The sequence below is a fragment of the Lactuca serriola genome, chromosome 2 (assembly GCF_051521515.1).
Source record: "Lactuca serriola cultivar US96UC23 chromosome 2, Lser_US96UC23_V15, whole genome shotgun sequence".
NCBI classification, from domain to species: domain Eukaryota; kingdom Viridiplantae; phylum Streptophyta; class Magnoliopsida; order Asterales; family Asteraceae; genus Lactuca; species Lactuca serriola.
This window is the reverse complement of record NC_136409.1, coordinates 121,380,001-121,395,359: the sequence shown is the minus strand read 5'-3', so window position 1 is coordinate 121,395,359 and position 15,359 is coordinate 121,380,001. Positions and strand designations below refer to the sequence as shown.

Here is a 15,359-nt window from a genome sequence, read left to right as displayed (position 1 = left end):
TAGATAAGATTCTATTAAGAATGAGTTGTCATATGGAAATTATGGAAACGTGTCCATATTGGGAATTGAATATTGAAAACCTATGACTAGATTAGAAACTTTTATGCAAAAGGATGTTCAAAGGAATGTTTTTTGAGTGAGAGACATCATGTCTAAGGAATTGTATTGTAACAATCTCCGATAGAGGATTTTGTAATATCATTGGCAATAGTCTTTGTGACTTTGGTGCAGTGACATTACGAAAGGATCATTGCATAAAATGTTAGAATCTAATATATTCTATAAGTGGCAATAATTTGATATTCTTTTACTTATGGAAAGGGATTAGGAGTTGTGAAATGAGAATGATTAGAAATGTGTTCAATTTGATCTATTTCACAAAGTAAGAACCATAGGTAAACATTGTGTGCATGCTAAGAGCATGGGACAAGTGTAATAATTCGAGTAAGACGTTGATTACCCGAAACGACAAATAATGAGTAATCGATATGGTGATAAATAAAAGGTGTTTTATTTATGCTCAAAGGGTTGAGGCCATATGGGATTAGTATTATTCTTGTGTTTCACTTTGCATGTTTTGACTTCCTGAATAATTTAATTGGTTTAGAACATTAAAATTATTCGAACAGGCCACAGTCATTCATATGTTGGAAGTAGGTATGAATGAAGACTATCGTGAATTGGTGTGTGGATTGTCTAAAAGAGTATTAGACATAAGCAAATGTTTGCTGCAACGTTCATGAGTGCTTATGAATATGATTTGAGCATTGGATTAGACCCACGCTCACTTGGATCACTCCATGGATTGTGTCATGAGTGATTGGTGAGACGATAACATCTTATATTCTTAAAACCGAGATGTGTGAGTTGTATCTTGCAAATCGGTTGCACATTGATAATATGTAAACGCACTAGTAACTTGGTTTTATAAAACATATTGTTGTGTGTGATTCGGTGAGTGAGTGCAAGCAAGCATTGTATCAAAGTTTATCCGTTCGTTTTATCCAAAGTAGGATAAAAGTGATATCTTTGGGCCCCTCGATGATTTAGTGATGACAAACGTAAATGCTCGGCCGGGCTAGGGCTAATTTGATTTGTTCAATTAGTCAGTCTTCATAAATCGGAAGTTGAGAAATAGTACAAAGAGAATGATTTGAAATCATATCTCATAAGATATCTAGAATGGAGGAATATATGATCCCTTATCTAAAGGACACGCGTATCTGATAGGATCAGAGTTGACAGCGGCTTTGGAAAGCTACGATTGCAGATCAGGATCTGAAGTCATACGCATAATAGTTATTAGACTTATCCAAGTGGGAGACTGTTGGATTAGTGTCCAAGTCCATAACTATTTTGGTATGAACTTGACCCGATGGTGCATGGTCCTTTTGGGTTGCCTTCACCAAAGCAACTTGATAGGATGAATTATGGAGAGAAAGGATTAAATATGATTTATTAATATATTATGAGAATAATATATTAAAGGAGAAATCATATTGTTTAATTAATATTAGTAAATAATTAATTGGTAATTAGTTTTGTGACGAAAAGAGATTAATTAAACTTAAGGGACTGGAATTGTAATTATAAGATAATTGCAATTTGGGCCATGGATTGCCTTATATTAAGGAGTGGACGAATTCTATGGGGAAATCCATGGGGAAATCGTCCAAGGCCTTAAGGAAAGGAATCCATGGGTTGCTTAGGGCTTAAGCATCCAATTTAGGGTTTCCTTGTTAGATAACCCTAATAGCCTCCTATATATAGATCCCTTATGACCCAAAAACGTGGCTAAGCATCCTTCTAGGGTTTCACATGTTTTAGGGCAGCCTCCATCCTCTCTCCTCTTCATCCTCTTGCTCTTGGTGTTTGTGAACCATTAGAGGAGTGACATTTGTGACTCTAAGCTTTCTAAAGTCAATACAAGGAGGAATTGGGATTGTTATTGCTACATAACAATCAAGGTATGATCTAAACCCTAATTATATGTTATATTGATTATCATATGCTAGATCTAGGGTTTATAGTCTTGGATAACTTGCATGTACAATAGAGAAACCTAGATCCAAGCATTAGGGTTTGTATGAGCACATAGGATGTTCTTATGACCAAAACCCGGATGTTCTTATGACCAAAACCCATCAATATTATCCATGCAAGTCTCTTTTGAAATGCAAATTGTCTATTTTATCACTTTATTATTTAGAGTATGTTCCACATTTTAATAATTATATTAAGTGTTTCTTAAAAGTCCTCTTTAACTTATTATTAACAATAAGTGGCTTAAAATTAATGAATAACAATTTTAAATGATAATAACATCAAATTATAAATTACATTTAGCTATAAATAAATTGTATTTTAAATGAACATCATTATTGAAATTAGAAAATGATCGCATAAGTAAAAATATAATTAATCAATAATAATAATTGTTAAAAATAATACTAAAAGATAATTATATTTAATTCTATTAATGAGGAATGTGAGTTGATGTCAATAAATATTATTGTTCAAAATAATTGATATATATATATATATATATATATATATATATATATATATATATTAGTGTAAAAATATTATCTCAAACTTAATGTCAACAACATAACCATTTTAAACATATATTTTTTAATATTCTAACAATATATTTTTTAATTTTCACTGTGCGACGCGCGAGAATTCGTCTAGTTTAAGATAATTGCTGAGCCTAAAAGTGGAGTATCTCTTCATAATTTTATAATCTAGAGGATAAGGTGCTGTTTGTTTTTTCTGAGGCAAAATGTTTGCAGTCTGCGGACCACATCTGTAGACCTCTTTAGTAGAAGAGGTGGACCAAACGTCTGCAAGCTGAAAAAAGAAAACTGTTTGTTTTTTTAACATCTGCGGGCTACTAAAATAAACTGAAATCTAAATAAATTGATTTTTTTAAACTTCAAACTAATTTTTTAATATTTTTATGACTTTGTTATAAATAATTAACGATTGTAGATCAACCTTTATGTATTATTGTATAAAAAAATAAAAATAATATGAATTAATGTATATATTTGATAAAAACTAACTTTGGTTGCAAATTTATAACTATGACAACCCGAAAATTTCTAACTTACATTCTTCATTTCTTATCAAAGTTAAACTCGTTTTTTTTTGCTATTTTCTAGCACTGTTTGGAGTCAAATAGAGTGATTAAAGCCTAGTATAAGCCGGGTAGGAGTCGTGGGGTAAGTATTGTAGGTGTATCGCTTTGCATTTGAGCCAATCACACCAACACAAGGTGTGTGCGGCCACACACAAGAGTGTGCGGCCACACACCCATCCCAACCGCACACTCTCCTTACATATAGAACACTTAGCCATTTGGAACACTTTCTACACTTCTACAAAGCTAGGACCCGAAATCCTCTCAAGTATCATCCAAATCTCCTTGAGGATCTTCATAAAAGGTAGCATCTTTAGTCAAGAACACCAAGAACACTATGTGTACGACCGCACACACACACTGGCCGCACACGCCTCCTAGCCGCACACACACTTATAGTGTGTATATTGACCATACACTCCCTTGTGTAGCCAAATACCCCTTATATACAATCACATATGGTTGTAACACTTCAATATAAGTGTTTACTAGTCCCTAGGGTGGTCCCAATTCAATAATTAGTTGTTTTAAACACTAATTATATTCATATATGTATCATTATATGTTAAATAGGATCCGCGTGTGTGTTCAAGTCTTCCCTTGACACTTAGCATTCTATACAATCCGTTCGTCCAAAACACTCACTACAGGTGAGTTCATACCCCTTAATTAACATTTTAAATGTTTTTAAATGCTTATAGTGGGGATACAAGTTGAGCAATTATAGTTATTATATAAATCACATGTGATTAATAACTACCAAACAAGTGGTTATCTTACTTTTCAAACTGTTTTACAAACTCTTTTACTTGTCAAATACCTTTACTTAAACTCTTTTATACTTCTATATTGTCAAGTGCATGTCTATGTATGTATAGTTATATAAGCAATGTTTAAAGGACATAGGAAGGCTAGCTCGCTTTAATTCCTTTTCCTTGTTTGGATGTGGCTTTAGGGCATCGGTGTAACGCTCTAAAAATTCCAACCAATTTAAACTTTTCCAAAAACAACCCAGTTTCATTAAGTTATTACAAAAAGGTTTTCAATACAATTATTATCAGAGTCTTCCCAGAACCATATCATAAAACATAATCATGAGGAGTGGTACGATCACGCATTTGCCTTGCCACGGTCTCCTGAAGTACCTGAAACATTTAAACCACAATTGTATGCCCGAAAGCTTAGTGAGATACCCCCAAAATACCAACCACATATACCATACACATAACATGCCATATCATAACAGAACACAGAACAGCCATACACTTCGGGTCTACTGTGTGACTGGTCCGCCGCACCGGGCCTTCAGTCCACCTGGTCCACCCTCCGAGTCTAGCCATATCCATCGAGTCTACAGTGTAGTTGGTCCGCCTGCACCGGGCCTTCAACCCACCTGGTCCACTCTCTGAGTCTACAGTATGACTGGTCCGCCCGCACCGGGCCTTCAGTCGGCCTGGTCCACTCTCCGAGCCTCGGCACGTCTGGTCCGCCCTCGTGGGGCCTTCAGCCTATCCGGACCGCTCGCTGGGCCTTCGGGATAACCGGTCCACCCTGGGTATGTTGGCCTACAGCACAAAGCAGGACCCGCCTCAACCCAACCCCAGTCCAACAAGCATGTGCACATAAACATACAATCATATAACAATGCGCATCCAATCAAACCGATCTAGCAGATCACATAACATAACATCATCCTAACCAGGATACCGACCTAACCGGTCACTAGCATAGCATCATCCTATATACCAGGATACCGACCTTAACCAGGTCTCTAACATATACCATCCTAACTACCAGGATGAAAACATAGCAAAGCGATAACATAAAAACGATACCCGGATTACAATCTGATAAAGGGTCGGCCTTGGTGCCTTAGACCCTGTTGATATAGTGAGGATAACTCACCTCGCAACTGCCGACTGAACAGATAAGATCACGCTGCTCCAACCTCTGACGCGAACTTCACCACTGATCAATAACCAAAACACTGAACTCAATAAATACCAAAATACCCCTGGAAGACAACTAGTCAACACAAGACTATCTCTACTCACCGAGTCACCCCGCTGACTCGTCGAGTCCCTATGCTCTGAAAATCCCATAACACGACTCAACTCGCCGAGTCGCCCCAAGACTCGCCGAGTCCCACAACTCTGAGTCTAATCGCACTTAACTCACTGAGTCATCCCTTGACTCACCGATTCACAACTCAACCAGGAAAGGTTAGGACCTCACGACCAGACTCGCCGAGTCCAAGAACAGACTCGCCGAGTCCAAGGCTATCTTCAACCAACTCGCCGAGTTGTTCTTCCAACTCGCCGGGTTGCTGCCTATCATCAAGCAACTCGTCGAGTACACCCATGTGACTCGCCGAGTACCACTAGCTGTTAACCCATACAGAGGCTTTCCAAGCCATGCAGAGTCTCCAATCCATAGATCTACTCTTATACAAGCCATCCATCATGCAAAGTGGCAAACTTTACGTGAATCCAAGGAGATCTAAGCATAATACACTCTAGGGATAGGGTTTGGAACAAAAAGGCTTCATCAACAACTCTTGAACAGGGACTTTATGCTCTTTTGGATCATCATTACACTAGATCTAAGGTAGCAACCTCAGATCCAACCTCCAAACTTAAGATAGCACTAGATATATTCCCAAAAATCCCACAAATGATAGATCTAGATGGATAGCAGCTCAAACTACGAATCATTACCTCAAGAGAAGACTCCAACAGAAGAATAAGCCAAAGCCTTGCAAAGCCCCTTGCTCCAAGCCTCTTAATCTTCAAAGATCTCTTCAACAACACTCCTTCAAGATCCCAATGCTCTCTAATTCTCCCACAAACGAATATTAGGGTTTCTGGACTTCAAGGGAGGGTAAAGACGCTGGGGAGAGGGTATTATGTCCTTTATATAGGGCTCAACCCCCGGAATTAGGGTTTTCTAGACACAGCACCAACTCGCCGAGTCCAGCCACCGACTCGCCGAGTTGGCCACTTAACACGCGAACAAAATCGCGACCCTACTCGCCAAGTCTACCCATGGACTCGCCGAGTTGACCATCCATATTTTCACTTTGAACCCTGAACTTGCACTCCTAAACTCGGGATGTTACAATTCTCCCCCACTTAAATTAGGCTTCGCCATCGAAGCCTGCGGCAACACAACTCCAGAAACTACTCTAGCAATGCACCACCTGGCAGTAACCAAACCAGGTTCCTCAAAACACTACCACTGAAACCCGAAACCCAACTCTTCCCCTGCGGTGTCCTGAACACCGCCTCAAGCCGACCACAGGCTTCATCCTCTGATAACCACACTTATCAACCGAGTACCACTCCATGATACTTCACTCGTTCCAGATCATAACAATCACTTGACTCTTACGAGTTAGATATAACCCTGAACCACCGGGATCCCGACCCAGTACCACACTGCTATCAATTTTCTCGTCAGACATATCCTTCACCGAATTAACTGCTGAGACTTAACCTGCGCCCTTTCTGAGTCCAACTCTATCCCTTCCATGCTGACAGGATGACACATCCTTCAGCTTCAGAGCAACTCCCATGAGTTCTCCTCCGCAATCACATACACATGTTGAACTGGCTCTAGCATCCTCGGGTTGGGAAAACCCGACATATTGACAACACCTCCAAACATCCTCCGGGATGAATTACCACTACATGCATAATTTCTTCAAAAAGTGTCTGTGCGACGAGACTCTTGTAATCCCACTCGACGAGATCGATATCAACGAGAGCCTCAACTTCGTGCAAGAACCTGTAGAAATCATGGACCGAGAGGTCAAGCAAACGAAACAGAGCCATATCCCGATAGTGAAGGTCCGCTGGAACGCCAAGCGAGGACCTGAATTCACTTGGGAGTGAGAGGATCAGATGAAACTGAAATATCCTCATCTTTTTACTTAGTTGTTTGTAATAGCTTAGTTGCTTAAACTCAATTTTCGGGACGAAATTCCCTCTAACGGGGGGATGATGTGACAACCCGAAAATTTCTAGCTTACATTCTTCATTTCTTATCAAAGTTAAACTCGTTTTTTTTTGCTATTTTCTAACACTATTTGGAGTCAAATAGAATGATTAAAGCCTAGTATAAGCAGGGTAGGAGTCGTGGGATAAGTATTGTGGGTGTATCGCCTTGCATTTGAGCCAATCATACCAACACAAGGTGTGTGCGGCCGCACACAAGAGTGTGCGGCCACACACCCATCCCAACCGCACACTCTCCCTATATATAGAACACTTAGCCATTTGGAACACTTTCTACACATCTGCAAATCTAGGACCCGAAATCCTCTCAAGTATCATCCAAATCTCCTTGAGGATCTTCATAAAAGATAACATCTTTAGTCAAGAACACCAAGAACACTATGGGTACGGCCGCACACACACACTGGCCGGACACACTGGCCGCACACACACTTATAGTGTGTGTATTGACCATACACTCCCTTGTGTAGCCAAATACCCTTTATATAAAATCACATATGGTTGTAACACTTCAATATAAGTGTTTACTAGTCCCTAGGGTGGTCCCAATTCAATAATTAGTTGTTTTAAACACTAATTATATTCATATATGTATCATTATATGTTAAATAGGATCCGCGTGTGTGTTCAAGTCTTCCCTTGACACTTAGCATTCTATACAATCCGTTCGTCCAAACCACTCACTACAGGTGAGTTCATACCCCTTAATTAACATTTTAAATGTTTTTAAATGCTTCTAGGGGGGATACAAGTTGAGCAATTATAGTTATTATATAAATCACATGTGATTAATAACTACTAAACAAGCGGTTATCTTACTTTTCAAACTGTTTTACCTCAAACTGTTTTACAAACTCTTTTACTTGTCAAATACCTTTACTTAAACTCTTTTATACTTTTATATTGTCAAGTGCATGTCTATGTATGTATAGTTATATAAGCAATGTTTAAAGGAATTAGGAAGGCTAGCTCGCTTTAATTCCTTTTCCTTGTTTGGATGTGGCTTTAGGGCATCGGCTATCCGTCCGAAGGTAGTTTAAATATTAATTGTATATCCTGTATACATATATAGTCATAAAAGTTCTTTCACTTAGATCCATACCTTTGGGTAGCAAGGGTATACAAACATGTCCATACATTGCTAGTAAACTACTATAGGAGTAGTTTAAGAAGATACAAACACTATTACTAGAACAATGAAACATACAATGAGTCAGTTCATACATGAGTCAATAGATACAGAGTGATGAGAAACAAACAATATACTATAATGAGAAACAAACATACAGGCTAGCCAGAGAAAGAACACACAACACCGCTAGCACACAAATACATTACATATACATTAATACATTTATGTGAGCCATTAAACGGGGCATGGCACTACCTGTCATGACTGTTTTTGTATCCAGAATCTCCTTAATTGGGGAGCGTATGAGTTTGTGTATAGATCTATACTGGATTGACTATCCTACACCTTGTTGCTCGCTACAGTGGGACTTGCAAGTCTACGGGTGCCAAATGTCATTTCTTACGGCGTCTTACATCGTCGTTTTACTATTGAGTCGGTAGCAGGATATAGGCTGATCACATGTTACTTTAAATAACAAATGGTTTAAGGTAGTTAGTACAACAGTAGTTACTTAATACAACACTACAGTACTATAATATTATTCCTATTACATTCACTTCGTGAACATGCACACGATGCACGGTAATGTAAAAACTATATTTTTGGTTAATGATAGTCGGATTTGGGAAAATACACACTCTTACATGAGACACACACACAGATACTAGATGCCTTGGTAGAAGACTACTTTTAGTAGGAAACGTAGGGTTTTCTAGGAGTGTTCAAACAAATACCAACTTTACAAAACTTATACGTTACATCTTACAAACATCTTACAAATGCTTTCATACAAACATTGACACTAATATACTTATTATCTCACCAGCTTAGCTTTAAAGCTGATACTCCCTTTCAAAATAACTTGTATTCTCAAGGCACCAGTAGACAGGTACCGGAGCCAGGTTTTTGAGAAGACGAAGCTCGTTCAGGACTCCTCTTTTGTTTTGGATGTATATTTTTGGTGTCTATATAGCATGTCAGAACACACTTATATGGAATTATATTATTAATGCAATCGATGATGTTGTTGCTTGTTTACTACTTTGCATGGTTGTGATACCGTACATGACGTCCTCCACCCCCGAACGTTTCCGTCGTTCCAGTTTTGGGGTGTGACAATAACTAAACATTATAATTAGCTATCAAAGTTATAATTAGATTAACTTTTATGTATTATTGAATAAAAAATAAAAATAAAAATGGTATGAATTAATGTATATATTTGATCAAAACTAACTTTGGTTGCAAAGTTATAACTAAACATTATAATTAGTGATCAAAGTTATAATTAGATCAACTTTTATGTATTATTGTATAAAAAATAAAAATAAAAATGGTATGAATTAATATATATATATATATATATATATATATATATATATATATATATATATATATATATATATATATGATAAAAACTAACTTTGGTTGCAAAGTTATAACTAAACATTATAATTAGTGATCAAAGTTATAATTAAATCCATTAAAAATGTACCATAAATATTTTCTCGAGAAATTGACGATACTATATTAAATAATGTTTTACAAAATTTGGCAAAAAAATATAAGAATATATTATGATTTTTTTCATATTTATATAAAAAACTTCAACGATTATTATTGCAATAAATCTTTATTTATAAATTTGTCAAAAATATCATGTTTGTATCGTCGAACGTTTTTTTTTTTAAGTTTTGTAATTTTTTTTTCAAATTGTTTATCATTAATAAAGTTGGAAAAAATATAAATTAAAAAAAAAACTTTAAAAAATAAAGATGTATATGTTTTTTTAGGCTAGAAGATGTTTGAATATATTAGAAGACTTTGATCCACATCTGCGCCAAGAAGAGGGCGCACATACATTTCTAGGTCTGCAGTCTTCAAAAAAATAAACAGTCTGCGAAGGCTAATGTCTGTGCGTGGTCTGAGCGGTACGGACAGAAGATGTCACGCAGATCTGCAGACAAAAAACAAACACTACCTTATATTTACATTTTTAGTGCAAACGGACAAATTAAGAACGATCTTATTGGTGGAACAAAATATTGCAATTTTTTTTCCTAAGTAATTTTTTTTTGTAGGAGCTTTGCTTAAAAATAAATTAATGATTGTGTTTGGTTTGTGGAACGCAATTATTAATGAATTGAAATTCCATAGCGTGTCCGATTTAGTTTAATGAAAATTGTTCACTCTGTGTTTCGTGTAAAGTTTATAATATTCATGCTTTTTTGAAATTAATAATAACCATATAGTTATTTGTATCATACAAATTTATCAATATTTAAGTTATATTATTTTATCTTGTAAAACATGCATATATCGGCCTATTTTAACAAAAAAAAAAAAAAAAATCAAAGCATATTTAATTAATAAAAAAACCATATTTTAGAAATACCCCTCCATGCAGATATGTCTTTGGCCACCCAGGATTACTTGTCATTGATATGTCACCTTTAATCAATATAAACAAATGAACGATCAGATGAACATGAATGGAATTGAAAATATTACGAGAGGCATGGATACTTGTCTCACCCATCCTACCAATCCGGCATGTTATCTCAATCGTGTAGATTAACGATCAGATGTGCATTTGAGCCTCGATTCACCTGATTTGATGACCCCTCTTCTCTGTTCTTCCTAAAGGGGTCGTCAGAATTCAGTTTATCAATCATTAGGAAAAAAAAGGTTGAGATTGTAGAGAGAATTGAAGATGTCGACGGAAATGGCTAACACAGATCCAGAGGGAATCGATGGTGTTCGTATGACCTGGAACGCCTGGCCTCGCACAAAAGTTGAAGCAAGCAAGTGCGTCATTCCAATCGCCGCTTCGATTTCTCCGATCCGTCCTCACCCACACATACCCAACAATCCTTACGCGCCTCTCCGATGCAAGACCTGCTCCGCCGTTCTCAACCCTTTCTGCCGTGTCGACTTCTCTGCCCTGATTTGGATCTGCCCATTCTGCTTTCAACGCAACCACTTCCCCCACCACTACTCCGGTATTTCCGAAACCAATGTCCCCGCAGAACTCTACCCCCAATACACCACCGTCGAATACGCCGTCCCCAATCCCGACACCCGTCTTAACCCTCCTCAACCCGTCTACGTATTCGTCCTCGACACGTGTATGATTGAGGAGGAATTAAAGTATGCCAAATTGGCATTACAACAAGCACTTGAATTCATACCGGAAAATGCTTTGGTGGGTTTTGTTTCCTTCGGGACGCAGGTTCAGGTCCATGAATTGGGTTACGCTGATATCTCCAAGGTTTATGTGTTTCAAGGCTCCAAAGAGATGACTAGAGAGGATGTACTCGATCAACTAGGACTCCTCGCCGGCGTTGCCAATGGCCGGAGAATGGGTGGTGGACCGGGTTTTCAAAAGGGGGTAGTACAAGGACAAGGACAAGGGTTTCCAAATTCAGGGGTTTCCAGGTTTTTGTTGCCTGCTTCCGAAGGCGCCTACATAATCCATTCGGTGAGTATAATCTAAATTATATTCAAATTTCAACAGCTATGATTCCTCCATTCTTACGAAAACTCATAATTTAGCGATTAGAAGAATTGGGTGTCGATTTATGGCCTGTTGCACCTGGTAATCGATCGTTGAGATGCACTGGTGTCGCATTAAGTGTTGCAGCAGGTTTGATTTGTGCTTGTTCGCCTGGAACTGGTGGTCGTATAGTGGCTCTGGTTGGTGGGCCATGCACAGAAGGCAATGGTTCTGTAAGTTCTGCTACTTTTTTCTTCCCTTCCGATCGCAAATACGACATTGACGCTCAATAAAAACTCTGTTTTCACATTTCATTCAAATGGATGGTTTCCGTTGCCATTTTTATCTCACAAGATCTTAACCCTTTTTCGCATTTTGGATTTTGACAGATTGTCTCACAAGATTTATCTGATCCAGTTCGATCGCATAAAGATTTAGATAAAGATTCAGCATTATACTTTAGAAAAGCAGTCAATTTTTATGAGGAACTTTCAAAGCAGATGGTTAGCCAGGGTCATGTTTTGGACCTTTTTGCTTCTGCACTAGATCAGGTAGAAAATGGTTACCCTAGTCTTTACATTCATGCAACAAAATGTTTCTTTAATTCTATAAAAAAACTCATTCACATTAAAAATGTAATTTTTTGTTCATATCCTTTAGCATTTAATGCAATTTATGTTATCAGGTTGGGGTTGCAGAGATGAAGGTTATTATTGAAAGAACTGGAGGCCTTGTTGTTCTATCAGAAAGTTTTGGTCATTCGGTTTTTAAAGATTCATTTAAACGTGTTTTTGAAAACAGAGAAGATTCTCTTGGTCTTTCTTATAAGTGAGTATTTCATCCTTCACATATTCATTTGAAAATAGTTTATTATCAGAAAACTTTTTGTCAAGATAAGTAAATGACACGTTTTTTTTTTCTATCTTATTAAATTCATAACTAGTTTATTACTTGCAGTGGCACACTTGAGATGAACTGTTCAAAAGATATAAAAATTCAAGGGATTATTGGACCTTGCACATCTCTTGAGAAGGTATTGGTTTACTAAATTTTATAACTTTTAATATTATCTTTAAAAATATTGTAACGTTTTTTAAAAAAAAATGCAGAAAGGACCTGCTGTTGCAAGCACAACAATTGGTCAAGGGAACACTAATGCATGGAAGCTGTGTGGACTTGATAACGACACTTGTTTGACTGTTTTATTTGACATTTCTTCAAGTGATAAACCAGATCATTCAGGAAACTTAAATCCACAATTGTATATACAAACACTTACAAGGTATAAATTAGACATTGTATTTAGAAAAATCCACCTTATTACACTAATGAAAATTGCTATAACTGAATATTGATTCAGCTACCAAAGTATTGATGGACAATCAAAGCTTCGAGTTACTACCATTACAAGAAGATGGATAGAGGGTTCAGCAGTTTCAGAGGTATTATTAAATATTTAAATTATTTTTACTTTTGTTTATTGTGTAAAAAAACAAAATTCCTCGTTTACAGGAATTAATGCAAGGTTTTGATCAAGAGACTGCTGCTGTAGTAATGGCTAGATTAACTTCTTATAAAATGGAAACAGAGGTATATAAATTATAAATTATAAGCTATAAATTATAAATTATAAATTATAGTTTTTGTTACGTTTTTATATTTTTGTTAGGAAACATTCGATGCAACAAGGTGGTTAGATAGAAATCTGATTCGTCTATGTTCTAGATTTGGCGACTACAGAAAAGATGATCCGACTTCATTTTCGTTAAACCCTAATTTTTCTTTGTTCCCTCAATTTATGTTCAATCTAAGGAGATCTCCATTCGTACAGGTAATTAATTTTAATTATTGATCTAATAGATTAGAAATTGCAATAAACAAACATTAAATATAATATAATTTTAATTTGTGGAATGAAATGCGAATGAAGGTGTTCAATAACAGTCCAGATGAAACAGCTTACTTTCGCATGATGCTAAATCGGGAAAGCATAACGAATGCGACAGTGATGATCCAACCTTCTTTGATCTCGTATTCATTCAATTCGTTGCCTTCACCTGCTTTGCTTGATGTGGCATCCATTTCAGCTGATCGAATCCTTTTGTTAGATTCGTATTTCAGTGTTGTTATTTTCCATGGAATCACTGTTGCTCAATGGAGGAACATGGGCTACCAAAATCAACCAGAACACCAGGTATATATCTCGTGTTCATTCTTTCTTTCCACTTCACACATGCCACCCAAAATTAAATTTTTCATAATTTTTTAGGCATTTTCACAATTATTGCAAGCTCCACATGATGATGCTGAATTGATAATACGTGATCGATTTCCTGCCCCACGATTGGTGGTGTGTGATCAGCATGGTTCTCAGGTCATCTCATCAAATATCATTATCTTAAATTTTGTTTATTATTTATTTATTACCTTTTTACATTGTATTAAATTATTTTAAAAATGTTATATTATATGGTAATTAATCAGGCACGATTCTTATTAGCCAAGTTGAATCCTTCAGCAACTTACAATAGTGACGTGGGTGCTGGAATGGATGTTATCTTCACTGATGATGTAAATCTTCAAGTATTCCTTGAACATCTACAAAGGCTAGCAGTTCAATCTTCTTAGATACATACCACTTTAAATAGCACTTGATAGGGTTACAAAATTTTCATTTTTCATCAAAGTTTTGCAGCATAATCTAGAAATGATTATTTACACAAAAACGTGTGATTGATCAAACCACGGTTTGCGAATTTGATGTAGTTTGCTTCGTTTAAATCAAATGGGATAATGAAAGAAAGATGAAACATGTAAATTTGAAGGTTGATGGATTATATGAAGTGACAATCTACTATAAAAGATTTATTTTTAGTTGTGTTTCTTTGTTATACATGCATTGTATTTTATTATTTTCATTTTACTTTATGTTTTGCACTCATGATTCCAACTATTTCAATGAAAATTCTGAAACAAGTATAGATATAAGCCAATTAACCAGTTTAATATGATTCCCTTTGCCAGTAATGTCATCAACATAGCTAAGAACATGAGGAACTACTCAATCCCATAAATATATAAAAATAGAGGACTTGGGTTTTACAACACAAAAATGCTATAATAGAAATGTAAAAGTGATGATCTAAGTTTTAATACCATAACTATGAAGCTATATATTCTTTTTGGCATCATCACTTGCATATGCGCATGTTCTATATGCCAATAACAAAAATAATAACATCTACGCTATTTTTTTTATTAAGTAATGTAATTTTGCCACTCATCAATAATCGTTGATATGTAAAAACTTCCAACATGATAGAACATATATGAGCATGATATGCTATGAAATGTCATTATGTATGCTTTTAGAAAACTCTATAACTGGCCATAACATTGCTTTTATGTATTGACATGACTATGGATCCTGGGGCCATAACATAGCTTTCATTTATTGACACGACTATGGATCTTGGGTGCTTAATGGGCTACATTATAGAGTAGAGTTGTAAATGTATCAAACGTACATGGACAAGGGCTTTTTGGGTTGTAAATGTATCGAACGTACAT

General features: G+C 36.3%; 1 protein-coding gene and 1 long non-coding RNA gene across 2 annotated transcripts; one reads left to right on the top strand and one right to left on the bottom strand.

Annotated features, from left to right (window-relative positions):
• Positions 1-10,054: 10,054 nt before the first annotated feature.
• LOC145086699 (uncharacterized) lies at positions 10,055-13,892 on the bottom strand. The gene is made up of 2 exons (XR_013700557.1): positions 13,753-13,892; positions 10,055-10,250 (listed from the first exon to the last, which is right to left on the bottom strand). It is a non-coding gene; the product is annotated as an uncharacterized LOC145086699 (long non-coding RNA).
• On the top strand, positions 10,776-14,663 carry LOC145086698 (protein transport protein SEC23 E-like). The gene is made up of 12 exons (XM_079024529.1): positions 10,776-11,774; positions 11,849-12,022; positions 12,179-12,340; positions 12,475-12,617; positions 12,747-12,822; positions 12,899-13,071; positions 13,150-13,231; positions 13,302-13,379; positions 13,459-13,620; positions 13,720-13,983; positions 14,059-14,163; positions 14,274-14,663. The coding sequence occupies exons 1-12, from the start codon at positions 11,007-11,009 to the stop codon at positions 14,415-14,417; spliced, it is 2,331 nt and encodes a 776-aa protein (XP_078880655.1). The 5' UTR covers positions 10,776-11,006; the 3' UTR covers positions 14,418-14,663.
• Positions 14,664-15,359: the final 696 nt, after the last annotated feature.

Bases quoted from the DNA above. Each gene is read 5' to 3' on its own strand.
- LOC145086698 (XM_079024529.1), top strand. From the start codon at position 11,007: ATGTCGACGGAAATGGCTAACACAGATCCAGAGGGAATCGATGGTGTT. The intron at 13,232-13,301 runs GTATTATTAAAT...CCTCGTTTACAG, and splicing joins AGGGTTCAGCAGTTTCAGAG to GAATTAATGCAAGGTTTTGA. The intron at 13,621-13,719 runs GTAATTAATTTT...ATGCGAATGAAG, and splicing joins GGAGATCTCCATTCGTACAG to GTGTTCAATAACAGTCCAGA.